At 40.9% G+C, this 27,856-nt stretch overlaps 1 protein-coding gene and 1 long non-coding RNA gene across 6 annotated transcripts in view; both read left to right on the top strand.

Annotated features, from left to right (window-relative positions):
- The window catches only part of Eip75B (Ecdysone-induced protein 75B), a 38,162-nt gene extending 24,509 nt beyond the window's left edge, over window positions 1–13,653 (top strand). For 3 of the 5 annotated variants that reach the window (XM_065317490.1, XM_065317491.1, XM_065317494.1), the window contains exons 2-5: window positions 2,449–2,537; window positions 7,620–7,764; window positions 9,605–9,846; window positions 10,026–13,653. In XM_065317490.1, the coding sequence (XP_065173562.1) occupies window positions 2,449–2,537; window positions 7,620–7,764; window positions 9,605–9,846; window positions 10,026–11,888 (2,339 nt within the window). In that variant the 3' untranslated portion in view covers window positions 11,889–13,653. Of the gene's footprint in view, window positions 1–1,604; window positions 2,035–2,448; window positions 2,538–7,619; window positions 7,765–8,877; window positions 9,100–9,604; window positions 9,847–10,025 lie in introns of those variants that run through there. The other 2 variants (XM_065317493.1, XM_065317495.1) reach the window with 2 other exon arrangements.
- Window positions 13,654–20,280: 6,627 nt separating this feature from the next.
- LOC135804174 (uncharacterized) lies at window positions 20,281–21,363 on the top strand. Its single transcript, XR_010550988.1, has 2 exons — window positions 20,281–20,405; window positions 20,967–21,363. It is a non-coding gene; the product is annotated as an uncharacterized lncRNA (long non-coding RNA).
- The last annotated feature ends 6,493 nt before the right edge of the window (window positions 21,364–27,856 follow it).

The following is a 27,856-nucleotide window of genomic DNA, read 5'->3' as shown; positions in this document are numbered from 1 at the left end:
TTCTCAGAACAAATTATTGCTCCTAATAACTAACAACCAATAAACTCATAAACCACCATGAGAAGACGAAAGAAAGGCCAACGATGCTCCGAAAAGAACGGAAAGTAAAATTTGTTTACCGCCTTGGGAGTGACTTGACTTAACTTAAGTCGAGTACCTCTACTACGCGAGAGCGAGAGAGTTGGAGACGACGATGCCGAAAGTCGAGGCCCGAAAAAATTTCGGGCCGCACCGTGGTTTTACGACTAGTGAAAGTTGGACTTTTTGTTTCACGGTTTCTCAACACATGACTTAACTTTACACACACGCTGCGTATGATGCCGAAAAAATTTAAGTCATGTTACGAAAGTTACGACATTTTTCATCTCGGAAGGTTACTATACATTCTCGGATGGTACCAGTTTTCCTATTGAGAAATCATTATTATCGGGTCGTAAACCCTTGTGACTTAAGTCACATATTTAAGTTGTAAAGTATCTTTAACATCATAATCGTAAAATCTTCTCAACACATTTTCCTATTTTCAGAATACATGTTTACTAAAATGTTTACTATGCTTTGAACTAGAATGTGACTTAAGTCAATTCTCATTCAAAAGGGTTGACTCGACACTAAGTTAAATATTTACATATCAATGTGATCTAAATATGACGCTGATGACTTAAATTGCAGTGTTGCAGAAATGACTTAAGTCATATAATCGTTTCTGCTGTATATAAAAATTTCGATTTCGACGCGGAAAAGGAAATCGTTTAGCACTCAGCTCGTCGTCGCCTGAAGCCCACAACGTAATTTTTGCTAGGTCGTCGGATAAATTTAGCAACGACGTGGTGCGCGAGGACGAGGTGGCCGCGTGCTCGCGACCTTGATTCGATAATTTTTTGATGACCAAGCGCGCGCACGCTTGCGAACTCGACGCGAGCCTTCAAGGCTTCTGTCGTTAACCTTTCGGGTCGGAAAAAAGCATCGCACATACTTAACGCGAATTTTAATTCAAATGACTTAAATATCAGCCTTTAAAGAATGCAAAATTTCTAATAAATGAATCGAGTAAATGGAGGTTGCGAAGAGTTGTAGAAGAATGATCGGATAGTGAAAGGATGAATTATCTCGTTTTCGATGGAACGCTCGCGAGAGAGCGCGCGCGTTTGCGCACGCGAGTCTCAGCACACACCGAAGTCGTCCTTGGCCGCAGTTGTTGCACGCCTGTCTGGGTAATTCAGTCAAGGTTCGCGTTCAACGAACTCGATTCCGCTGGTGGGGCGCGCGCGCGCGGGCGCTGGTTTCGCACGAAGAGTCGCGAGCGCGGCGCGCAACTCTGACTTAAGTCAGAGCACGGCGGCGTGCGTGGTGGTGGTGGAATTGTCAGTGACCTCCAACTTGAGCGTTGTGCGCGGCACGGGCGCGATGAACCCGCGCATCCCCACCAACCCATCGGGCGCTCGCCGCGCGATACCACTTGTTGGCGCTCGGTGCGATGGTGGTGCCCTTCAGGTAGCTGAGGCGCTGCTCCGCTGCCGTTTTAATATATACGAGCCGGCGAGTCTTCGGCGCGCCAGTCGGCATCGGGACTTTCACTCTCTGCCAAGCAGCGAGCTCTCTCGCCCCGCATGTGTGTGTGTTTGTGTTCCCGGAGCCACAAATACGAGTGCTTTACTTATTCGCGCCTCAATCGCCATCGGGTGCGCCCATCGTGCGGACCTAATCGAAATCGAAAACCCGTGCGGCAGTGATGAGCCATTCGAAAAGTGAATTTTGTTTAATAACAAACAACAATCAAATGATCAACTAAAATCTCACTTGATTTTAATTCATTTGGGAATTCAGTGATTTTATTCGTAGTGAAAACAGTGTTTAAGGATTCCAATCACTCATTCGAGGATTAGTGTGATTGCGAATCGGTCCTTGAGATGATTCTTTCGCCGGACAGCACAGTGCATCCACAGTCACATCCAAGAGCGATGGCGTTATCAGAGAATCACTATAGTGATATCACGTCGTCGACGCAAATCCGCGAACCTACTCTTAATTTAGGTATTTGCCGAAAACGTTTCTCTCTATTCGAAACCAATTTGATAAAGGTCATTGATACGAAGATTGCTTGCCGCAGAGGTTACTTTCACCGGTATTAAGTAATCTTCTTTCTTCGCCTGAGCGCCGCGCAGTTGACTTAAGTCGCATGCTGCATGACCGCGAGAGTTCTCGCTCCGGCGAAGGAGAAAGTATCACGCAACGCAGTCACTTTCTTTTACTCACACATATCTAACTATATTTATACATTTTTTATTTACATTCACAACGAAATTTACAAAAATTTCTAATTCTAAACTGACTTGACTTAAGTATTATCTTAAGTCATGTTACTTAACACGTGTCACTTAAGTCACATATGTAATGTATAAAAAATTCAATCATCAAATATTAATTTCCCTGTTGTTTTTATTACAGAATTTGATGGTACCACAGTCCTTTGTCGCGTGTGCGGTGACAAAGCATCCGGTTTCCATTATGGCGTGCATTCCTGCGAGGGCTGCAAAGTGAGTAATTCAAAAATAAACCTCGTCAAGTACAGCAAGCGATATGTTTACGATAAAATATTTATGTGTGTCATTGAGATGTGTAAATAGCGCGTCAAAGGTTGCGCGGAGTTGAACGCACGCGCATTGCCAAAAATTTTGCGAGGTCAAACGAACGCGGAAAAACCTTCAAATTTGCTCAGTATGCTCGCAACAATTTCGAGCAAGATTCGAGGTCGCGCAATACGAATATGTCAGTGAGTGTGTGGTCGCACTGATGACCACAAAAACACCCAGAATTAAACTATATCCGAAACCGGAAGTCGGAACAGAATAGCATTAGGAACACAATTTTTTAGGTCGTAATTTGATATTTTCAAAGTTTTTGAGTGTTGCTCGTGAAAAAAAAATAAGGTTGAAGGTCGGTTAAAGATGTCAACGTCCGAGGTGATGTCCATGGCGTCCATGGTTAACATCAGCGCCATCTACCTTGACACCTGCCAACTAAAAACAAGTTTAAATAACTTGTGTCCTAAATTAGCATGTTTACTATGCGCAATAATTATTATCACAAACCTTACATGATAACGTAAGCGTAATGTTTGCTCTATATTTCGAAAACTAATTATACAATGTGTTAAAAATGCCATTTGGAAAATTATCAACTGCGCAATATGCGGTTTTGTTTTTGTACCTCACGGTGGATGTTCTATGTTCGAGGTTGACTACTCGCGAGGTCTATGAACCCTTTATTCTAAATAATATAATAATTATTCCGACAAGGACTTTGGCAAAATTATTTATATATTTTTGGAGCGTCGAATAAAACATGTTTGATATTACATATTCAATAATTTATTATTACGATGGCGATTAACCTTGACTTTAAGGTTTAAGCCAAGTCCAGGAAGTGAAGTTATAAATTGGTTTATAATTATATTTCAAGTAAAAGTTTAATTATTGCAGTTCGAATTTGCTCCCAAGCCTTGTTCAAGTTGACTTCCGGCCGGATATGTGTGCATTGTATGACGTTGTGTACGAATGACCCAATGTAAAAGTCGCACGGTCACCAACCACCATGAAACCCTACCTTGAAATGTGTTTCGACCAAGAAAAATCTCCGCGCAGATTGTATTTACCTGAATTTAAAGTTTTTTTTCTTCTGCTTTGAGGGCGAAAGATGCAACAGATTGCAGAAAAACACCCCCAAGCTTTATGGTCGCGGGTTGGGTTGTTTCGCACCTTTCACACACCTGCCCAGCTTTTACTTTTCGTGTAGTTTTCGATAAAGGGTAGTTTTAAAATTCGACCCCATTTCACATAACAATCTGCCGAGGAATGCGATTTCTTTGTTTGGCGTGGGTTTTTGCACTCGAAAGGGATGCGGTGTACAATTAAAAAGGGTTCCATCAACAATAGATGGTCTCCGATTGCGATCTTTGATCTAGGTATCTAGTATATCTTGGTTTAATGGGTTATTCTATATTTTTTTGTTGCAAAATTTCAAAAATTTCGATTTTAAACGCACATAATACCCAGCAGGTAGACGAAATGTTTGTGCAACCCCTTGACAAAGGTTTAAGTGAAACCCTTTTATGATTGAATAAAGTGAAATTGCAAAAATAAAAGTTTTCAGCAAAAAAATATCGAAATATCACATTTCACACACAAGGGTTGATTTTTTGCTTAAATATTACTTTTATTAGAGCGGATGTGAGTTACACTTTTTTTCCACGCAGTATCCCCAAGACTAGGTTATTGCGCATTAAAAATTTCGCGCTTATTTGTTTTAATAACCCACTCTGGTAAAAAAAAAGGTAACGAACAACCAAAACAATTATATGCTAATCGGCACGTTTCGGTTTGCAAACGACGTAACGTCGTAACCCCGCCAGCGGTAACACGCACGCGAGCACACCACACCAGCAGGTTCAGTGTACTCGCGCGTCGTGTTTGCGCCATTCGCTTCGCTTCACGCGTGCCCCAACGTTACTATTTTACTATTTTATTCTTCGCGCGGCGTGCGGCGCGCGTAAAAGGTGTGCGCGATACACGCAGAGTCATCGGTTTCTCCTCGTCCTCGTCCGTCCGCGCGCTCACGCGGTGAACGACCCGCGAAGAAGTTAAGTTCACTTGACACGCGGTGCTCAGTACGAAACGAAGTCGTACGAACGCGCGCATGCCGCCAGCTTCGTGCGTGTTCGTTGGCTAGGCGGGGCGCGTGTTCAGATACTTAATGTAGACAACACGCGAATCTCATCAGTCGCGCGCACAACGCGCAGTTGTGCAGACTTTTCTATTTATAAGCGCAACTCTTTTGATGTGAATTGCTTCTATTCTATCTATGATATTTTTATGAAATTTTCAGAGTATTATTATTTAATTCTTTAGATTTTGTTTTGTTTATTGTTTTGATCATTAGCGCTTTCTTGTGGCAATTGTTACAATTACATTTGAGTCATTTGAGTAAAAGTTAAATAATTAATCGAAACGCGCCTCCCGTAAACGAATAAATAACCGATCGGAAAGAAAGTGAGCGGCGCGCACACGCGCGGTGAGAGCGCGTTAATTATGACTTCATCGCTTCGTTCATAAATAAACACAGAAATAAATAAATAACAAATGAGATGTATATGTTTACAATTTATAAATGACCATGCCAAGATCTTAGATCCTAGATTAAATCTCTGAAAGAGAAATTATTACAAGATTATCACATATCAAACAAGAAAAGAAAAATTTAAATTTAAAATTACTATTGATCAAAATTTTTGGCTAGAGTTTTGAGTTCTTTGACTTGTGTACATTTTTCTCTTCATTTTTGAACATTTCGTTGTTTGTTGCGTGAATCGAGAAACGTGGTGAAGAACGGGCGATGAACTCGAGCGCACGAGCGCGCTCACAAACGTTCGCGAATGTTCTCGGCGGCGTGCATAGCGTTAGAAATACGAGGGGTGGGGAGCGGCGGCGAGGGAGCGAACTTAGATCGCGAGTACGTCAACCTAGTTGCGAGCCGCGGCGGGCCAACAACCTCGAGTCAACTTCGAAATTTCATCAACAGAAACGAAACTAAACAAATAAAAATCACACCCAAAACCGAATCACAAATAAATTGCATTCAATTTTTCTTTCTAAACTTTCCATAGGAATATATTATTTTGATTGAGTTATTCAATACTATTAAGGGTTATATTTATATTTGTTTAATGTTGATAGTTAAACTGTTTAGTATTGCGCTTTGATTACATTTTTTAAAGATTAAAATTGTTTGTAACCTAATTTCTTCGTTAGTTGGAGTACGCAAAGTTCGATGCACTTTCCTGACCTTAGAAAATGTGGGTGCACACTATGCGGTTGTGCATGCAATGCACCGGCCCAAGTAGATAGACGTTTTGTATATGAGTGTGTGTGTGTGTGTTGGCCAAGTGCAGTTTTCGTTTTGCCCCGTTTTGCATCGCATCGCAACGCGCGCGCACTGGCACAAAAGCGAACGTTGACGTCGACCCGACCGACCAACCGACCGACCGGGTTCGTTCACTCCTGCTGCTGCTGGGCTGCCTTCTCTGCTGCAACCAGCCAGCCAGCCGACGCCGTGCCAGCCAGGCCGATGACTCGCCGGTGTAACTGACCCGCCGCAACCGCAGCCAGAATGCATCTGGCCGAGTGCACCGTTTGTCGGCGGCGTCGCGCCCGCGTGTGTGTCAATTACCTCTCGGCCGAAGAGCGTTCGTTCAACTGCACAAAGAAACTATTTTAAATATTTTACTATTAAGGGCTGGACAACTTCAACGCGCAACATTCCCAACTGGACCTGAACTTATTAAACTTATTTACTTGCTTTTATTATTTTTGATTAATTATTACGCCACACAACAACAAAAACAATGCGTGGAGCCAACTCTCTTTCGTTGGACGGTTGTGTTGGAGAGTACGTAACGAATTTTTGGGTTTAACAAACGCGTTGACCGTAAAAAACAAAAAACACTGCTCGCGCAATTAGAACGCTTACGAAATCCTAATACTAAGTAAATCTATGACGTTTACTTTGCTTCGGCGTATTGTTATTGTTGCTTTTGATGATTCAGTTTCGGGTTTAGCCGAATTGTAGTAGATAGATGTGCCTAGCGTTTGCGTGTATTGGTTGGCCAGAGTTCTTTGACTCCGCGCGCGTTGAGGTAGTTCACACTGGCGGCGGGCGAGGACCAGAACCAGAACCAGGTCGACGCGCCGCCGGGTGACGTAACGTTCCACTGTGACGTCACATACAACTACATACAAACGAACAACAATCATTTCAGCAGTGCTCGAATATTGAACAGATTAAGGGAGTCATTTGGGGTAAATTTGATTAATTTAATCTCGAGTACCTCGCCGTAGATTTGGTAGATAGGTGGTTTTTTGTGTGTAATTTTGTTATACAAACTCTCACTTTCACGTCGTGAACTGACGGCCTCGACGGGTGTGTGTAGCGTAGAGTCTATCCTCCTCTCTGTCTCTCTCACGAGTTGTTGGTTTGGTGTGTGTGTTGGTGTACGAGCGCCGGGCTCAGGCCGCGTTCAACGAACGGGTTGAACAACCCAGAAGTGGGTCACGCCGCGAACTGAACTCTCGCGCGCGGCGCTCACACCAACACACGCACACAATCGCAACAAACGCGAGCGCCCGGTGGTGGCCACCTCGTCCGCGGGTTCAGTACACTCTTGGAGTGCGTCGCGAGCGGACCACAATTCACGCCAAATCCTCCCTTTCGTGGTGTGTTGTGCCCTGCTGCGCTCTGGTACTATACAACAATGACAAACAAAGCGACCAGTTAGTGCGAAAAGTTTGGTTTTAAATTCTAAACGCAAATTGTGAAGGTGTTCCCCTGTTGTTGGATGTGTGATCCTTCTGAGTGTGTTCAAAATGATGGCAGTGCTTACCTGCAACGCGCCCGAAGTTTTATCTAACAATGCAACTCCATTAGAGGGTTGCGCCAATACTGACAATGATTGTAAACCGAAACATATCGCTTGCTGTGATAATGAACACGAGAATAATAGCAGTAGTAGCGGGTGTGAGAGTGCCGATGAGTGTCAACAACCAGAGTGTCCTTCTCGTTCGCAGGGCTTCTTTCGACGCAGCATCCAGCAGAAGATACAATATCGTCCCTGCACCAAGAATCAGCAGTGCGCCATCCTGCGCATCAATCGCAACCGGTGTCAGTACTGCAGGCTCAAGAAGTGCATCGCTGTGGGGATGTCCCGAGACGGTAAGGATTTTTTGAATGACCATTTTTTGGGTAGTCTTTGTCCCATTTTTGGGGCTCGGTGTTAGTAGTAGTTGTTTGCAAATATATGGGTCGCAGGGTTGAACGACCCGTGGAGCGCGCGCGAAACGTAACGGCACGTTCGCCGCCGCGCGCATAGAAAGTTCACCTGGAGTTCAACGAACCCGCAGGCCCCCGTCCGGGCTGCGCACATTACTGGGTCAAATCCGAGCTCGCGAGGAGTCGTCGACCCGCGCCGCGGCCGCGGACACATTCGAAAGTTGTTTCGACTCCCTCCCCACCCACCATTACAATATCGCAATTGACGCTTGCATAATGTGGATAATCATAATTCTGCATTTAAGGAGAGCGAATCGTGTTGAGGTCAACCGCTCGCGCATGTGTCACAATTTAATTATTTAATCAACAAATTCATTTCATTTAAATTATTATAAATTTTTCTATGCTTTGCATTGTATGCTAAGTGTCAAAGACCAACAATGGCCAGTGCCCTAAACGCTAAATTTTAGTTTTTGGTTCATTGACTTGTTTGAAAGTCGTGCGAAAAATTAAATTTCACTTTTACTTTTACTTGTATCTCTCCCCGCTCCGCGCAGCGAAAAGAAAGTTTCTAATTATGCGGTGATGCTCGATGCTCTCACGACGCGGCGGCATCGAAAGAAAGTTTTCTCTCCGCGCGCGAGCATCGGCAATATTTCCTGGCGAAAGTTGGTTTCGTAATATGACATTTTTTGCGCGTAACTTTCGAAGCGCGCTTGCTTCTAACTTGGATATCGTCACGTGGCGCCATCCTGCGACTATGCTCCGTATTAGTAGGGCGCATGCCTGATGAACCCGCGATCGATGTTTGCGTCGGCGGCGAGAGGACCTTGACAAGCGCCGCTGGGCGGAGTCACCGACCTTCGCCAACAAAACCCTTCGCTGAGCGCTCCATCTCTGTCGACGCGATGTGCGGTATGTGAATCGCAGCGAACGACCGTTCAAGTTCAAGGTGGCGTGGCGCGGCGCGGTGGGAGGTCACGCGCCGCCTCGAGTGGGGGGCGCTAGGTGGGGGGGCGGGCTTTCGCGCCGCGCGCGGTTCTCTCAATTCGCGCCACAACCGCGTCAACCGCGTACCTGTAATGTTAGGACGCGCGCTCCGCAGTCCGACATCGACGACGTCGTCGCTGCTCGTCACCGCCACCGCTACTACAACCGCCGCCCGGCGCGCACATGACGCCGCCGTCAAACGCAAGAAACGGGTGGTTGGCGAAATGGGCGAGGAGTTGCCCATCCTCAAGGGGATACTCAACGGTGTCGTGAATTATCATAACGCACGTAGGTGTCACTAGAAAAAAATTACCGGAATATTTATATATTGTTTAAAAGTGAAAATTATGGACAAAGTGAAGTGTGACGACCAATTGGATTATTTTTGTTTTGTGTTTGTTTGAGCTTTGTGCGCGGATGATAAAAATCTTTTTGGCGCACTTTCTACTTGACCTACAACACTGACGTGAAAGCGCCGCACGCTTCGTGTTCGCCCACAATATCATGATCATCATCACGAAGCGATTTTGTTTTCGATTCCACTTTCTCCACTCTCTAACAAACACAAAAAAAAATTCACTTATTTATTTTACAATGTAAAACATCCAATATGGCGTCCAATGTTAACTTTATTTAAGGCAGATGTTGAGGCAGGTGGTCATGAGACACGCGCCATGCACCTGGCTTCGGTTTTAATTTTACCCTTAAGGGTTAATACGGATACTCAGACACTCTCTCTTATAAATTACTTGAAATTCGGTTTTTCATTTATTTTTCATTTTGTTTGTTACAGCGGTGAGATTTGGCCGTGTACCAAAAAGAGAAAAGGCCCGAATTCTGGCCGCCATGCAGCAAAGCTCTAACTCTCGATCTCTGGAGAAGGCAATCGCCGCCGAATTGGAGGATGACCAACGTTTGCTCTCCACCGTCATCAGGGCGCACATTGACACGTGCGACTTTACGCGCGACAAAGTGGAACCCATGCAGGCTCGCGCCCGTGAACAACCCTCCTATACAGCGTGCCCGCCAACTTTGGTGAGTATTGATATCTTAATTAACGGACAATCAAATTTGATTATTGTTGGTCCGGTTTGACCTTGCGTTGTGGTCGAAGCAGGAAACACTCAAGGTTTGCCTGACCGTTTGTTTGTTTGTCTCGTTGCCTCAAGGTTTTAGTTATTGTCTCATTCGGTTGTTTTGTGTTTCGGTTACAGGCGTGTCCGCTAAACCCTAACCCGCAACCACTCACCGGGCAGCAAGAACTCCTCCAGGACTTCTCCAAGCGCTTCTCGCCCGCTATCCGCGGCGTCGTTGAATTCGCGAAGCGTATCCCTGGATTCTCTCTTCTCGCCCAGGACGACCAAGTAACCCTCCTGAAAGCTGGTGTCTTCGAGGTATTACTAGTGCGCTTGGCTTGCATGTTTGACGCGCAGACAGCATCGATGATCTGCCTCAATGGTCAAGTTTTGAAACGCGACGCCATCCACAACAGCTCAAACGCAAGGTTCCTGATGGATTCAATGTTTGATTTCGCCGAGCGCATGAATGCGCTGCGTTTGTCCGACGCGGAGATTGGTTTGTTTTGTTCGGTTGTTGTGATCGCGGCGGACAGACCCGGACTACGCAACACTGAAATGATTGAGAAGATGCAGAACAAGCTCAAGCACGCGCTGCAGACGGTCATCTGCCAGAACCATCCGGGCCAGGCTGATATTTTGCATGAGTTGATGAAGAAGGTTCCTGATTTAAGGACGTTGAACACTTTGCATTCTGAGAAACTGTTGGCGTTCAAGATGACTGAACAACAACAGATCATGCAGCAACAGCAGAATGCTTGGAGCCTACCTAAGGAGGAAGAGGATAGCAAAAGTCCTGCTGCGTCTTCGTGGTCTTCATCGTCTGATGTTACCATGGATGAGGCTAAGAGCCCCCTGGGGTCTGTTTCGAGTACGGAATCGATGTGTTCCGGGGAAATGAACACGATGGATTATCACCACCAGGGTCTGCACAACGTGAGTCCCAATGTAAGCAGTGCCCCATTACTGGCGGCGACACTGCAGGGTGGTATCTGTCCGCATAGGCATCGCGCTAATTCCGGATCTACATCTTCGGGTGATGATGAACTGGCGGCGACGTCTCATTTGATTCACAACGGTCTCACTATCACACCAGTCTCAAGACCGCCCAACTCGCACCCGCGGTTCAGGAAACTCGACTCGCCTAGTGATTCCGGTATTGAATCTGGTACCGAGAAGATTGATAAGCCGTCGGCGCCAACGTCGCTGTGCTCATCGCCGAGGTCCTCTGTTGAAGACCAGCATATCGTGGAAGACATGCCTGTTCTTAAGCGCGTGCTCCAAGCCCCTCCTCTTTATGATACCAACAGTTTAATGGACGAGGCGTACAAACCGCACAAGAAGTTCCGCGCCCTGAGGAATAAGGATTCGGCCGAAGCAGAACCCATGGTCGTATTGTCTCCGCAGCCGCAGGTGGTTGTTGTGCAACCACCACAGCCGCAACGTGAGCACGTGCAGTCACAATTGCACATGCAGCTTACCGCGCCGCCGCAGTCGTCGCTCTCCAGCACGCACTCAACCCTCGCCAAGTCCCTCATGGAGGGTCCACGCATGACCGCCGAGCAGATGAAGCGCACCGATATTATTCACAATTACATCATGCGCGGTGGTGAAGCATCGCCGCATCATTCGGCCGCTCCTACCGCTTCTACCTGCCCGTATCGCGCGTCAGGCAGTCTGCTGCAACCGGCGTGGGCGACCAGCGTCATTACGACCACGTCGCGCCAACAGCAGCATCACCACAACCACCCTATGCACCATTCCACCGCCACGCCGCCTCCAGCGACGGCGGCAGCGGACTTCTCGCGGATATACTTGCAATCCCCGCATTCAACATCGCCGGCGCGTTCGCCAGCCACCTCACCAATGGTGACCAGCCCCGCACCCAAACTGATGGAGTTGCAGGTGGATATTGCCGACTCGCAGCAGCCGCTCAACCTGTCGAAGAAATCACCGTCCCCGTCACCGCGTCCTCTGAAAGTGGTCACGCTAGAAGTGTAAACAAGAAACTAAGAGACATTTTATTACGTGGGGCGAAGTATGAGAGTACAAAATTTTGGGACACGGACATTAATGCCACGTGTGCTGTGTGTGTGTATAAAGTGTGCGGACAACTAAATTTGATGAAATCGTATTACAAACCAAATAATTTATTACTTGTATATTACCTTGCTATACTACTACTGTATATGTCATGTGAAAAACAGCGTGCGGATGCGGACGGACGTGTGATGACAGCCCCGGAACCCTCTCAATGGAGGCTGGAGGGCGATAGTGCGTGAATGTGCAAAGAATATTATTGTTAGGATGTAGTTTGGCTGTTTTTTTTTTCTCTCGTGCATATTACACATAAAAAATCAAGATAAACAGATTGTAAAGTTACTTCCGCCATTACCACGAACGCAGCGACGTCGACAAGGGCGTGGCTTGATGTGAAAGGGCTGGCACAAGACGTGCGCGTGTGCAGATACATGTACATAGCGGACCAACCCCAGCTGCGCACGCGCGCGTTACTTTGCCACGTTTCTTAAGCTACGCCCTGTCAACGCCCGCCAAGAATCCTAACCTATTATCGTAGCTGTATAAGTTCTACATAAATATGATATGAAACAAAATGAACAATCACTAATTTAACGAGTGGCTATTTCCTTAAAACAAAAAGTTAATGTCATTATCAGTCGAGATGAGAATCAGCACCAATCCTATACATATATAACCTGGCAAAATTTAAGAGTAATTACTATTCTAATGATAAAATTAATTGATGATGATGGGAGTTTAAGCAAAAAAACTATGCATAATTATATGTGATAAAAGATTTCGTTCGTTTCTTAGGAGACAATTTTTCTCTCGTTAATTTTTTTGTTTTGTGTTAATATATTATTATATTATCAACGTCGTATCTCAGTTTGTATAAAGAAAGAAACAGAGGAGAATCATTCATTAAAGTAATTCATTAATCATGTGCATCACCTCATCATCGAACACACTGTATGTGCGCGGGGGGCGGGCGCAGCGAGCATTGTACATACTAGAGAAGGCTCGCCGCCATCTTGAGATTTTATGTAACTGACTTGTAAATGATGTCAATGTCCATTTTCTGATCTAAACAAACACAAAGAACACAAAGTTAAAACAGACAAACCGGCCTGAGGTCTTCTGAAAAAACAATAAATTGCAAATTGAAACCTAAATGAATATGTAACAAAAGCCGTCTTCAAAACGAAACATATTGTATATTGTACTTACATGTTTGTTTGTGTAATATACGTCGTAGGCTCCGCCCATCCGTGGCGTCAGCTGCGGGGCGGAGCAGAGAAATCATATTTAGTGACAATTATGACGAGATGGTGATTGTTGAGACGTCGCCACTCATATGTGGTGCACGTACGAAGGCCTTGACGAAACACTAGATCGATTTTTCGAACGTGAACATGTGTAATTAAAAAAAAATTGAAATCTATAAGAAAAGTGCATAATATAAACGATATCTAAATATTTAAATAATTTAAAACAAAGACAAAGACAGCGAGATGTGGTTGTATTGATGAGGGAGGAAGAGAGAGATTATTTTAGCAAATTGAGAGCTCCGCCCCCCAATTGGGCGGGGCTTTGTATGAGAGATTTAGAAAAAACCGAAAGATGGAGCATACACACACCTGTCTCTTGTGCATATTGTTGTGTATACACTGTGTAATAATCATGTAATTTTATAATGTTGGACATTGTTCAGGTCTGTCACAATAAACCTGTCTGGTGATATAAATATTGATTTTTCTTTCTGAAATCCCATTTTCTTTTCAGGATGAATTTTTCATATTGTGATTAAAAGAACTTAAAAATAAAATAAGTTTCTTTCGAAATGCAGAGCCGAACTTTTTTGTTCAAAATATTTTGGGTCGAAAGACAGGGTCGAACTTTTTTGTTAAAATTATTTTCAGTCGAAACACAGGGACGCACTTTTTATTAAAATTATTTTCGGTCGAAAGACAGGGTCGAACTTTTTTGTTAAAATTATTTTTGGTCGAAACACAGGGACAAACTTTTTTTATAAAATTATTTTTGGTCGAAAGACAGGGTCGAACTTTTTTGGTAAAATTATTTTCAGTTGAAACACAGGGACGAACTTTTTTATTAAAATTATTTTTGATCGAATAACAGGACCCACAATATACATATTTTAAGTGTTTTGCAATGTGCTCAATCGTGTTCTATTGTGCCCTACTAATCAAATACGTTAGAATTTAAAATTGTGATTTCTGCCTAAACCTTTACTCTGATTACAAAATGGTACTAAGATAAATTAATCAGGATCACGTTTTCTCTAATTTTCTGAAATAAAACGTGCAAATTTGTAACTTTTATTTTTTGCTTAAGAAATGATGGAAAAACTGAAGAAAAATGGTTTTCTGATTCGTATTTAGAGTGGAATTCTACCTTATGTAACACTTTAAAATTTTCAATTTACTGCACTTACGTAATTATTGAAAATGGCTAATAACTTGAAAACTAATTAAGATATTGGAATAAAACTTGAAAAAATGATTCCTGGCATCGTTCAGCACCCGACTGGAAAGTTTCGAGAAAATCCGAGGGGTGGTTCAATTTGGCATGTACCGATTTTCACCCGACTTTTCCGAAATATTGATGTAATCGGAAAACTGACTAGATATCTTTTATCGCATTGTAATTCTCTATCCAATGGCGTTTTCCATTTTCTTGTAGCTTACAATTTAATTTTTAGGCCAAAAAATCATCAAGTGTAACCTCTTGACTATTTTCAGTGGTTTTTTGTCAACTTCTCAAAATCGAAAAACTAAATCTACCATTTTTGAGCTTGTCATTAGTGCATGGAGAAAGTGTAAAAAGTTTCTTTGTAACTTTTATAGTTTTCGAGAAAATTGCATCGGAAAACCAATTTTCATTTTTTGAAAAGTACAAATTTTAAAGTTTTATCTTCTGTAGAATTGTTTGCTGAATGCAACGTCGTTTTCCGTTTTTGTTTATCTCGATTAGTTTCAGAGATAATCGGCATTTAAATGTTGCTGAAAGGGCACTTAAAAGCGTCCACAGGATATACCGTAAGTACTAATGAATGAAAAGTTAAATTATATGTTAATTAAGAACCTCTCTATGGTTTAATTAGATTTTAAAAATAAATTGAATCACTTGATAAAATGCCAGGCGCCTCCGCCATAATTTTGTTCATTATTTGCTTTTTTTGATAAATTAATAAAATTAATTTTTTAATTGCAAATTGTGAAAGAGATCAATTATATTGAATTTTATTGAACATTATTTTAATTGGTCGTTTAGTTAACTCAAAATTCAATATTTTTATGACTACTACTACTACTACCTACTTTTTATGACATAGGTACCTACCTGCTTTAGAAAATGTTGGGTCCTCTTATTCAGCTGAAAATAAATTTAACGAAAAAGTTCGGTCCTGTCTTTCAACACAAAATATTTTATACAAATAAAGTTCGACCCTGCCTTTCGACCGAAAATAATTTATCCAGAAAGTTCGGCCCTGTCCTTCGACCAAAAATAATTTTAATAAAAAAATTTTACTCTGTCTTTCGACAGAAAATAATTCAATGAAAGAAGTTCATTTCTGACTTTCGAGCCAAATGAATTTTAAAATATTAATTTTTGCCATTGTTTTCAACTGTGGGATCGGTGAGTGTGGGTTATAATTGATGCAAAGACACTTGGTTTGAATATCACGATGTAAGTTTATTAAGAAGTTGTGGTAATGCGTTTATTAATAAGTACTAGCTTCTGCATCAAATGAACTCGAAGAACTGACTGACTGACGAACACCTCTCGAGGTGCCCCTTTTATATCGGAAATTTTCACCATCTGGTCTTTGTGTTTATACGTTAGCTATTGTGAATAGGGCGAGACGTCGTCCAGACGGTCCCGGCAATTATTACCACTGAATAGGTATACCAATAAATATGTCAAAAAGAGCCTTGAGTTGAGCAATTCGTACCCAGACTACAAGGGGTTACTCTGTTTCGTTCAGACTAAATAAATGTAGACTAAACATCCTTGCCGGACCGAGCGTACCAACACAAAGCCCAGATGATGAAATGTACCCCACACAACCATAATTAATTATTTGAAAGTTCGGTTTTGCTTTTAACCAAAACTTATGTTTGAAACACATATGCGACCCTGATTCTCGACAAATAAATGAAGAAAAATGAGGAAAACATTTTTGATGGGTGAAAATTATATTTTAAGGAGGATCTTTGTACCAATTAGACGACATATAGAAACCCTAAATTACCCTATAGTGGCTGGTGATACGGGGTGTTCCCCCATAGCAAGTTTTTAAAATTTTAGCGTTTTAAAGTACTTTCTAGAGGTTTTAGGGGTGAAAATTATGCACATATAGTAAAGGGTTCTTAATTCTATATACCGACGTTTAGAAACATAAAATTGCCTTACTCTGATTGAAGATAGAGGACGTTTTCTGCATCTACAAATTTGGGAAAAATAGCTCTATTTATGTGGCATTTTAGGGCACTTTTAATGGGTTTTGACTTTGAAAATAATACACATAATGTACAAAAGTTCTCTGACTAGTTTATAACAACTAAAAAACGCAAATTGCTTTATTAGGATATTATCTATAACAGGAGTGTTTTCTATGTCAACTTCAATTTTTTTTAGAAAAACAACTATTTTAACTGGCATTTAAGCGTAGTCCATCAATTTGGGGGTGGGGGGAAAAATTGGAGGGCGCCTGATTCAGAGAGGCTCTTTATTTGGTATACCACGAGATGTAACAACAAATTTAATAACCTCCTAGAATATATAGGGTGTTTTTGAAGCTAACCTGCAAATATCACACAAAAACACAAACTTTGCAAGGAATTTTAGGGTACTTCCTCAATATTTTGAAAGTGAAAAGGGTGCATTGTTGTAGAAGGACTTTTCAACTACTAATAGCGAAAAGATATCCGTTTCCTCATTAGTTCCAACTGTTCCAACAGACGGTTGTACGCTGACATGCACACGCTCAACTGCAATTTTGATCATAACTACTTTTCAGTGCAACTACAGCTTTAATTTAACGTGCAAAAGAGTGAAGTGAAGAAGAGGCAGGTGTTTTGTCAGCCAGTGACCTAAATTCCCTTGCAATTGCAGTTTTATGCGTGTGGACGCGTGCGCGAATGCACGAAATTCAATTACGATTGCAAGGTGCAGGTATTCAACGCGTAAAATCATCAGCTCAAGTGAAAATAACAAATAACACTTAAAGCAATAATACTGTGCTTCATACGAGTGAAACTCACACATGTACTTGAATACAGAGTATAATTTTGATTATTGCTTCATTAAACTTGATTAAACATAAAAATAATTACGTAAAACGTGAAACAGCTGCATGATATCTGATTAAAAATGATTTAAGGGTTTAAAAGAACAGTGATAATCATTTTTAGACACTGGACAATAAAATGACGAAATCTGGCCATAATAATGATCATATTGTGGAAGATACAGGGCGATGTTGCAAACACGATACCTATGTGTAATTTCAAGTGTTTGTCTAGAAAATACTCAAACATTGTAAAAATAGATTATTTTTCAAATTGTAAAGTATTTTTTCGAGATTCCTTGGCGCAACGTACTCTCAACGAGTTGAACGACCTGAAAATACGCGTGAATTGCGTATCAAGGCTGCTGAAATTTTTTATGCGCTAGCGGGTCCTATTTTTACATTCGTAAATTTAATACGCGCTCAACGAAAATATTTTTTCGCACATATTACTTCTGAACACACAGCAAAAAGAAAAGAAAAGAAAAAACATAAATGTCTGTTAACAGACAATATACATGGCGTCGTATTTGCACCCATAAACAAGTTTTGTTTTCAGTTTCAGCCATCATGTTTTGTACTTTTTGGGGTTTACAGGCAGAGCCAAACAATTTGCATGAATTATTTCAGTGATGGAAAAACAGATTTTCGTGACGCGTACAAAAACGACGTGCAAATCGACTTGTCTTGTTTTTTATCAGTCTAGACACCAATTTTTTATGCAATCATCCACATAAAACATAAAAAAAAATTGTTATACAGTAACACAATACGCGCAAGGATGAAATAAAGATCTCCGAAGAACAAAAAACAATCAACGAAAGGGTTTCTGCTTTATTTGTCATTTATATATGTGTAGTGTGTGTGTGACCTTGTTTTAGGTTATGTCTGAGGTGACCTCCACAGTGCGAGGGTTGGTCGGGTTGAACGAACACTGAAAAAATACGAACAACGCGCAAATAACGTCGCCGAGGTCGCGACGTGCGACGCGCAATAATAAAGAATGAAGAGCACACACACGCACAAACAAATCAAACAACAAGAACAAGATCAAGAAGGAGCAGCAGAAGAAGAAGAAGAAGACTTTGAAGTTCTCCATTTGTCTGAAGCAGAAAACAGTCGCGCCCTATGACACCCGCATTAACCTTCAATTCTTCTTTTACTGTCTACATAACCTCAATACTCAAGTACTAATGCAAACTTAATCGGGAAGTACACAAGTTATTTGCACATTGATAACCTATTTTATTTTATACTTTCCTATATTTCGGTTATATTACCTACACCGGCGCGGAAAGAATTTAGTGCGCCTGAACGAATTCGGTTGGGTCGGCGCGTCGCCCTTGAAGGTTTCGCCCGTTTACGCCCGACGTCCGCAAGGCCACGGGCCAACGAACGCTCAACGCGCCACGCATCGACCGATCTAACTCATCCACATTCAACCTTCATCGTTAATTTTGTCATTTTTGAGCTTCGAGCTTAACAAAAGCACTTTCAGAAGGTCCCAACATGTTAATACCATACACGACCATAAAATAAAAATCATATAACCCATAACTATCAAATAACACAATGGAAAACAACCCTTAAACTGAATTGTAATGATTTTATTATAATATGATGATGATGGTGATGTAACAATTCGAAATTATGTGCTCGAATGTTAAGTACGTATGCGGACGATGGAAGTGATTAACAAATTGATTGCCAATGTCAATATGATTATCGCGACCCGTGGCAAGGTCGCGCACACTCATGAACACGCGCACGTCAACGACGCGCTCGCCCGCAGGTTGGGCGCGCAGAGTGAAACCTGTGTAAACTTGTAAAAGCGTTGCAGGGATGCGGAGCGACCGGAAAAGTCCCACGCAGCGCTCGCACGTTTGCAGCGCGTTGGCATGGCGACCCGGCGTGACGTCGAAGTCTCAGCCGCCTCCAACCCTCACGACGACCTAGAACTCTCGTCGGCGGCGGTGGCGGCGGCCTAGAACTCGAGTAAACTTGAACTTCCCAACCGACGCCCGACGCCAATGAACGCACGGCGTATTTACGTCATGAGCAAATATATACAAGCGAAATTATACTAATTGAATGAATAACAAATTTAACGATGGAGTATTACATTTTTTTCTATGTTTAGACGATAAAATACGGTGTGTATAATTTTCACTGACAAATGATTTGAATTGTTTTGTCTTTCGAGTGCGGATTTTTCGTGTGAGTCATTGCACTTTTCGACCTTGGCCAACCTCGCGCATCCTCTCATGACGTGTGCGGTGTGTGTCGCTGCTCTTGACTCCGTCGGTCGGTCGTTAATTAAGCGACACAAAACGGAACAAAACGCAATGACTCCCGATCAAGTTCATCCGCGCACAATCGTTCAATTGCCTACATGGAAATTCACCGCACTCACTTAACCACTTGAATATAAACAGAATATTTGTCTAGTTTTTAAACAAATGAGAAATAATGAGAGAAAATATCGTAAATCGTAACACAGCTATGGAATGAAATAAAACATTATCAATAATTGTGCTCGCCAGTGTTCGGTGTTCGGTGTGAGACGATAAGAAAAGGTGACATTGCCGTGTGGCCTTCGGCAGCGCGACGGCGGCGGCATGGACGGTGCGGTGCGATTACGCAAAACGCGCGCGAATATCGCGAATATTGCGGCACACATACACACATTTCAATGCCATCGGATCACGTTCTGATTAAACTCAACCGGAGGAAAAAACTAAGCCCCGGGGCTTATTTCCCGGGATTTCCTATATTACAAAAACTAAACCGCAACTGATAACTGATATCAACGCAGTCCAATCATCAAAATTGTCGCAATGTATGACAAAAATAGATTTTGACTTAGGTTATGTTCGTATATAATGTATGCAACCATAAATGATGATTTTTTCATAAAATTGGTATGTTATTTTGTTTTTCATGATGTTTTGTACGTTTTTTGAGTAATGAAGACGTGCGATAAGAAAATAGCGCATTGTTTGCGCGTGCATGAAAATCAAGGTCGGGTTTGTTAACAATAACAAGCGAATAAACGAACCGCGCGTTGCTATCGTAGCCGGTGCAGACGCGTCGAGTTAATAACGTATACAAAAACAATCGGTTTATATTATTACGATGAGCGGTAATTAAACGCCGAACGGCGCACAAATAAAGTCAAAAAGGTTAGCCGGCTCGCCTAACTCACAAACATTTTTGAATCACTCAATTACTATTCAAATACATAATAAAATCCACATTTAAATTCAATGTCAAATATCTACACATCTATACGGACACATTTTGACATTTGACAGTGTCGGGCGTCTCGAAGAATCTAATTTGATTTTTTTCCGGTTTGCTGTAGTTTGGCGCGAAGTTTCGCGGATTTAATTAAGATGACATTGTTTGAAAGTCAAAAGTGAATTGAATATCGTGAATAAGCATTGTGTTTGAGCCAACAAGGACGATATCTCATTATTGACTCGCATATACTCGACGGTCGCCTGTTCGAGCTGATAAGGAGTCAAGGTCACGCCGCACAACAGGGAAACTCGTTGTTTGTTTTGTTCGACTCTCTGTACAAACCGATAATCGGATTAATCACAATAATCACATCGGCCAATAAAGTTGTAATTAATTTCGCAGGCGAGACGCGTTTATTTTAACGCCATCTGAATTTTTTTAATAAAAAATGTTTTTTTTTTTCTATGCGGATAATATATTTTAGAAACTTCCGGTTTCAGTGTCGATTTTCTGAAGAATGAGGTTATGAGAAGCATGGGGAGCATTCAAAATTGCTTTTCGTTCACTTTTCCACTCCGCATTCCAATTTCGGGGCGTTAAAAGCTAAAACGAGGTTGCAAGGACACTCAAAGGATGCGTTCGAAAGCGATAAAAGACCAGCGAAGGAAAGAATGAGGAATATGGACAAGGACGAAGCGTTTTCCGCAGTTTTGATTTTTCCAGTCTTTACATTTTCACGACTCTACCTTGACTCCCGGTGGTCGTGGAGGAGCCTAAAGCTCAAGGATTTACAAGTTCAACATACAGTATGTTAAACAAAATCTTAAAATTAATATTAAAATAATTTTAATAAAAATTATGACAAATTCATAATTAAACACCCTGTATATAACAAAAGCACTCATAGAATTATACTTTATTAATTGTTTTAAGCTTTGAACTGAATGTATACAATCATGGTATGAAGGTGAGGGTGGAGTACGAGGCCTCGTCCTTACCCCTGAAACCTTGACCTGCTCCAGACGCGGCTCTGCGCCGCCAACGCTTTCAACCCCCGCTCTCCTGACTACTCATCCCTCCGTCAGCCTGCTGTATCTGCCGTGGCACCCGTTCGCGTCGCGCCGTCGCATCGCGTTTTCACAATGAACCCCGGGCGTTCAAGGTCGGACGTGAATGGGCGGCAATACACACACGCACGATTGCAAACAAACTACACACGTACAATCACGTAGGCAACCAAATGGACATCCAAACCAAAATAACCACAATTCTTTGCATGTCTACGTCAAGCAAAACTAACTGCTTTTGTGTGGCGGGTTGCAAACGACTGAATTTATGAATTCCAGTCAAGTTCCGCAAGTTGATAAGCTCCGAACGTGCCGGGGTGGATTTAACTGCCAATGGATTACGAATTTTGAACGGAAACAACGGATTTAACGGATTTATATTTAAATTATTTTATAAATATTTCACGGCAAAACCAATCGGACATTTTGCATATACAAAATAAATCAAATGCAATGGTTTTAATCTGATCACAAGATGGCAACAACAGAAAGAAATATACGGTGTGTTTGAAATTTGAAAAAAATCTAGAAATTTTCTATTTTCATTCAATCTACGTCACGAAATCGTTTGCTATGTGTAAGTGTGACCTTGAAAATATCTAATAACGAATTGCCATCGTCCCAACGTGTTTGCACGTGTGGGTTTGTGTGTGTATGTATATCGCGCCAGTACGTAAACACGTTCAAGGTCAATTCATCACATTACGATTCGCACATTCGCGTACATTCGCTCACACACACACACATATGTATAACTTATAGGAATATGTACTGTGAAGCACAGTAAAGTACGAATTTCCTATTTGTATCGAGACAAGAAAAACAAACGAGCCGCATTATGTGTGTAAACGAATGGTGTGCGTAAGAGCAGAGAGCATAACAACGCGTACAACATACGCCTATTGTTTATCACGCTGTCATGGCCGGCAAATATGGCCGACAGGTTTCTCTCCGGATAAAATTACGAATAACTTTTGAATTTCTGAATGGATAGTTATGATTTTTGATAGCCATATAGGTGACGGTGATGAGTAGTGTTTTGTAAAATTTCATTCATATTGGTTGAAAATCTTAAGAGATATTGACGAAAATGTAAACTTTTTGTTTTCCTTAAAAAGTAAAAGTAATAATCCATCAAAATCATAAGCGTGGGTGATATTTTCGCTCAGAAAGCTGCGTTTCATGTATTACCGTATTTCATTCCACCCACTCACTTATCTTCCCTGCACCCTTTTGCCCCTGAGTGCAGGTTTGCCACTTTCCCGCCAAATTCAGCGCCGCGGTTTTTCGCCGTTTCACGACTCTCACGGGTTTCATCCCACCATTCATCCGACCTTGACCGCCGTGTGCCATCTACCCACACCCGGAATAGTACAGAGTGTTCAATAAATTCACCTAATAATAAATTCAAAAACCTTTCAACCAACGGTTGATACTGTTGTGTGAGCACATTCAGTGAATGAAGATACGAAGCCTGCGAAAATTTAATGCGGAGTGAACGAACGGAGCCCGCCCGCAGAAGAACGTCCAGGGTTGTGTCCTTGAACGCGGCCACCCCCGGGAACACGGGGCCCACGCGATTTCCAGGGGCAACGCGCTCGATCGTTCGCGTTCAAGTTCAACACCATGCGCGTGCAATTGGTGCGTTGTGCGTTGCGTCGGCCCACGCGCTATCCGAGGATTATCAAGATGGCGGGCGCATGCTGGGCCGGAAGTGGGTAGTGTACTGACGCAATGCTGGATAATATTACGCAGTTTCATATTGCCATTACATACACACACACACATGTTCAAAATATTTTATATCGGTTTTCAATTTAGTACCAACCTAGATTATAAAAGGAAGTACAAACAAATTTTCTGTCAAAGTTATCGTCGTGTTTGATCGTTGACAAACCGTAGATAAAGATTGTAAATTTGTAATGAATGACGCAGTTTGCTCTTGTTTACGGTTAAAAATTCCTTGAAAGTGTTGCAAAATTGAAATTCCTTCAAACGACCTTCAATTTTGTTCTGCAATTAACTGGATTTTAAATAATCACATAAAACATTTCAGATGATGATAATTATTACATTTTTTTAGAATATTAGAGTTATGATTTTCATTTATTGATAAACCCGTTGGAATTTATTGACACACGTTACGAAACCAAGGAAATCTCGGAAAACCTTGGGAAACCTTTAACGTGCGTTTGCCTCGTGCGTTTATATAATGCACACTTTTTGCATGACACGTAAAATTTACGAAATCAACAAAAACAACAATAAATTTTATTTTAGTTGTAATATTGGTTAATTAAAATCATAAATTGTGCGCGAATGATTTGAGTACATTTTTGTGACATTTACGATCGTTATTACCAACAAAATTAGATTAGAATGTCACATTTATCACGCATGTAATATTCAAAACGATGTTTGTTAGTTCGTTAGTGTTTATGTCTGTTTGCATTCGATATCGCTCGCCGATCGCCGGTAATGCGATGCAATGTGTTAATAAAAAAACAATTAGCGCACGCGACCTTGAACGTCGACGCGCGGCTTGTGTTGCACTTGAACCTTGAAATCGTGTTATCTGCTCGTATTTTCGTCGACGAAAAATACGACGGAAAACTATTACATTACCCATGAAAAACACCAAAAACACGCGAACCGGCGGCCATATTGATTTTTACCACTATGCAACAAGTCAACAAGTTATGATTTAATTTTGGTTTCTGTTTGAAAAAGTAATTTAACGAATTTATTGGCCAGAAAAACGCGCGAGCGCAAAATAAACATTTAAAAGGTTAATGTTAATGTGAAGGTTGTGCATTTTATGCTATGCGGGGATTTCATAACCACGCAAAAGCACGTTATTTGTGAAAACAATTTGTTTGCTTTCTCGTTGTATTTGTTCCGGCCTGTTGAAATAAAAATAATTAAACAAATTGAAGATACGACGCCGTAAGATTTTGACGAAAAAATTGCGCAATAAAATCCGCTCCTGTTGTGATAATAATTTTCAAGGGCACCGAACGTATTTTGTTCGGCGGGAAGATACTGCGCGCAAATAAAACACAATTCTGCGAACGCAAAACATTGCACTTATTTCGTAAGCCTGTTGCGCTATTGCATCCTGTGAGTTGTGAATTTGGCAATGATTGCACAAGCAACGATTGGGAAATGCCCAGATATGGCGCGATTACTAATCGTGAATGCAAAATATCTTTGGGTAAATACAAACATTTCTATCGTTTAACCACATCCACATGTTGGACAATAAAAATGTTTATATTGATTTAATTTACTACGCTGTCAATTGTCAAATGTAATTCTAACCTAAAAGTTTGTATGGTTTAATAGGTAATACAGTGGAATTTGGATAATTTGAGGTAGAAATCGGTGAAAACAAGTGAAATTTGATACTAGGCACGAGTTTGCCAAGTCGTTGGCGTTTACCGCCATGTGTTGAATAAATAAACGCGAGCACACCAACAAGTCATACACTAGCGCGACGCGCGCGACCGCCGAAGCTCATTGCCAAGGACGCTTCGATTTATTTTCGGGCACCGACTACGTACCTACGTATGATTACGAGTGCCAGCGCGTGCTATCTGCTATCGGTTGTTATCTGTAATTTACATTACATACAATGTGTTCATTTGAAAATCCCCATCAAAATAAATGCCTATATTGGAGATGCGGTATAAGTACCGAACATCAAGCAATAATTTATATTAATATTTAAATTTTAAATAAAATTAAGTTTTTAATGGGGTCAAATATTGTTTTCTACAAGAGAGAAAAAAAAAAACAATTTAAGCTGATGATGTAAAATTCGATCTGGTTAGCATCTTCATTCTCGTTTCAAATCTCAACATGCTAATAAATACTACCAGGAAGTAGTAATGTGATACGATAATGCGAGAATTGGATATTACGTATTCGCAATTTGCGAAGCACAATGTGCGGGCAATAAGTACGAACGTGACAAGATCGCCTCCTCTCGGCGTAGGTAATTACTGTATCATCATTCGTCATCGACTGAAATAAATTACAACACAATAAAATATTCAAAGTTTCATTGATAGTAAAACACAATTTAAATCTATTTTAATTTTTTCTGTTTGTTGCTCAAAATAAACTTTACATCACTAAAAGTATTCTAATTCAATTTTAATTTTAGCTTTAACTTTATACTTGTCACTAAAATTCAAGGAAATTGACTGGACGCTTAATTAAAACTGGAATTTTAGTTTTTTATAACTAAGTGTTGAGTCGCCCGCGGTTTCCCGACCTATTTTCGTCCCCACGTGTTCACCATGCTCATATTTCACTAGTTGTTACTCATACAATGCGTATATGGTTACAAGTTTATTTATTTCGAGGAATTTGACGCATCACAACCGCGAAAATGTCTAAAAATAACTCGAATTGCATTCAAACCGGAAGAAGATGGCGCATAATGTCCAAATGCTATTTTAAGTTATACTGCCATATGATGATAATTTATTGATAATAACTTTATTATTATTAATACAAACGCAGTATGCAATTACCAATTAGCATGATGTGACATTTAATGACGACTCTCGATGACTTTTGAAAACATTTCTGTTCCTTGAACATTCTAATTTTAATTCTATAAGGAATTAACTAACTAAATTAACAATAATATGAGGTACAGGTAGTGATTGCACTTGGTCTTGGACGTGGTCTTGGTCTTGAACCATGAAATCAACTTTTCACTTCGATTACAACGACTGCATTTGCTTGAATTTATTGCAATTTTATGCAAACGCGTTGGAATGATGTAAGCGGTAGGCAAATGTCAACTTATCCAAACATAACCTTAACACATGTATTATTTAACAACCTAAACTAAAAATAATACAATTTATGAGTAACATCTAATAAACGTAAATTATTATTATATATTTATATAACCTAACCTATTTTTAGTACTTTTTCAATCGAATAATTACTGTTTTAATAGTTTGTGATTGTTTTAAGGTTAGTTTTGGTTAATTTGGATGTTTGATGACGTGCAGTGGAACGGTTTTACTCCGCTTGGGCAAGGTCAAGACGTTCACGTCGACGGCGATTATAACGGAACTCAAACGGAGCTTGAACGCGGACGAGACGCGCTACCGTGCTAATCGATCCTCAAGGTCGACCACCATCGATGGACAATGATAAAATGACAATTAAATTAATTAAAAACCAAAAAAATATCAAATGCACTATTAAAATGCTTTAAGACGCCATGTTTTAATAGTCAAATCCGCCATTATGCTATGAAAGTAGTAAACTTATTCCGAAATTGTTTCGGTAAGTTTTTTTCGTTTGTTTTCATGATTGTAAAACGTAAAAGCCGTAAATACTATTTCGGGCACTTGGTCACCACTCGGACAGCTCGTACGACGTCCTTGAGACAAACGGCGAGTGGCAAAAAGTAATGCGATGCAGGAAGTGCAAAAACGTAATATGTACTCGCTGGCGCATAATACATTTCATGGTAATTTTTATGTTTTACATGTTTTAAACGTCGCTGTTTGTGTTTTGCAATATACATAACAAAACTATTACTCGCGGGGCATAAAGATAAAATTAAACAAGTTCACATTTATTAGATACTTAATGTCTTCATCTTGAAATATTATTTTGAACATTTCAATTACATTTAATATATTACACTTGAATTTAATAGATACAACTTCTAATTTTACTTGAAATGTAAAAAAATGTTTATGAAAACAATGAAAACGAACGGTATCGGTGCAATAACCTCAATTTTAATCTTGCAAATGCAAAAACAAAATCTCGCACAAAAATCAAACAATGACAGCTCAAAAACTGCATTTGCATGCATATCTAATGAAAATCTAACCTAAAAACTTTGAATTCCAACAAAATAACCGTACAATTCAATTATAAACAAATATTTGCATAAAATTAGGCAAGTTTTGAATTAAAGATATCTGAAAATCTAAAGAATTTAAATTTTTGGTGCTGTGTATTACATTATTGTCATTAATATGCATCGGTGTCAATCGCAAACATTAAACAATGCTAAAATGTGTAATGAAATGTTTGCGAATAGCTCTTGTGTTAGGTTAAGTTGGTTGTTTTGGAATTGAGAGATTAATGTGACTCATTGCAGTAAAGGTTGTAAACAAGTAGCGTGAAAACAATTAAAAGGGCTTAAAACCACGGACGCGTGAACCGTGTGATATCGTGTGAAACTGTATGAAAACTGATGAAAACGTGCACTGGAAGTGGGTCAGGAGCACGACGATATGGGCCAAGGGGAGACGTCAACTGCTCAACGGTCTCACAGT

This window comes from Atheta coriaria, unplaced genomic scaffold, assembly GCF_025399875.1.
Source record: "Atheta coriaria isolate IRGN ID8LTWV9N9 unplaced genomic scaffold, Caltech_Dcor_3.1 hic_scaffold_3_pilon, whole genome shotgun sequence".
Classification (NCBI taxonomy): domain Eukaryota; kingdom Metazoa; phylum Arthropoda; class Insecta; order Coleoptera; family Staphylinidae; genus Dalotia; species Dalotia coriaria.
The sequence above is the reverse complement of the archived record's forward strand: the minus strand, read 5'-3'. Positions and strand labels throughout refer to the sequence as shown.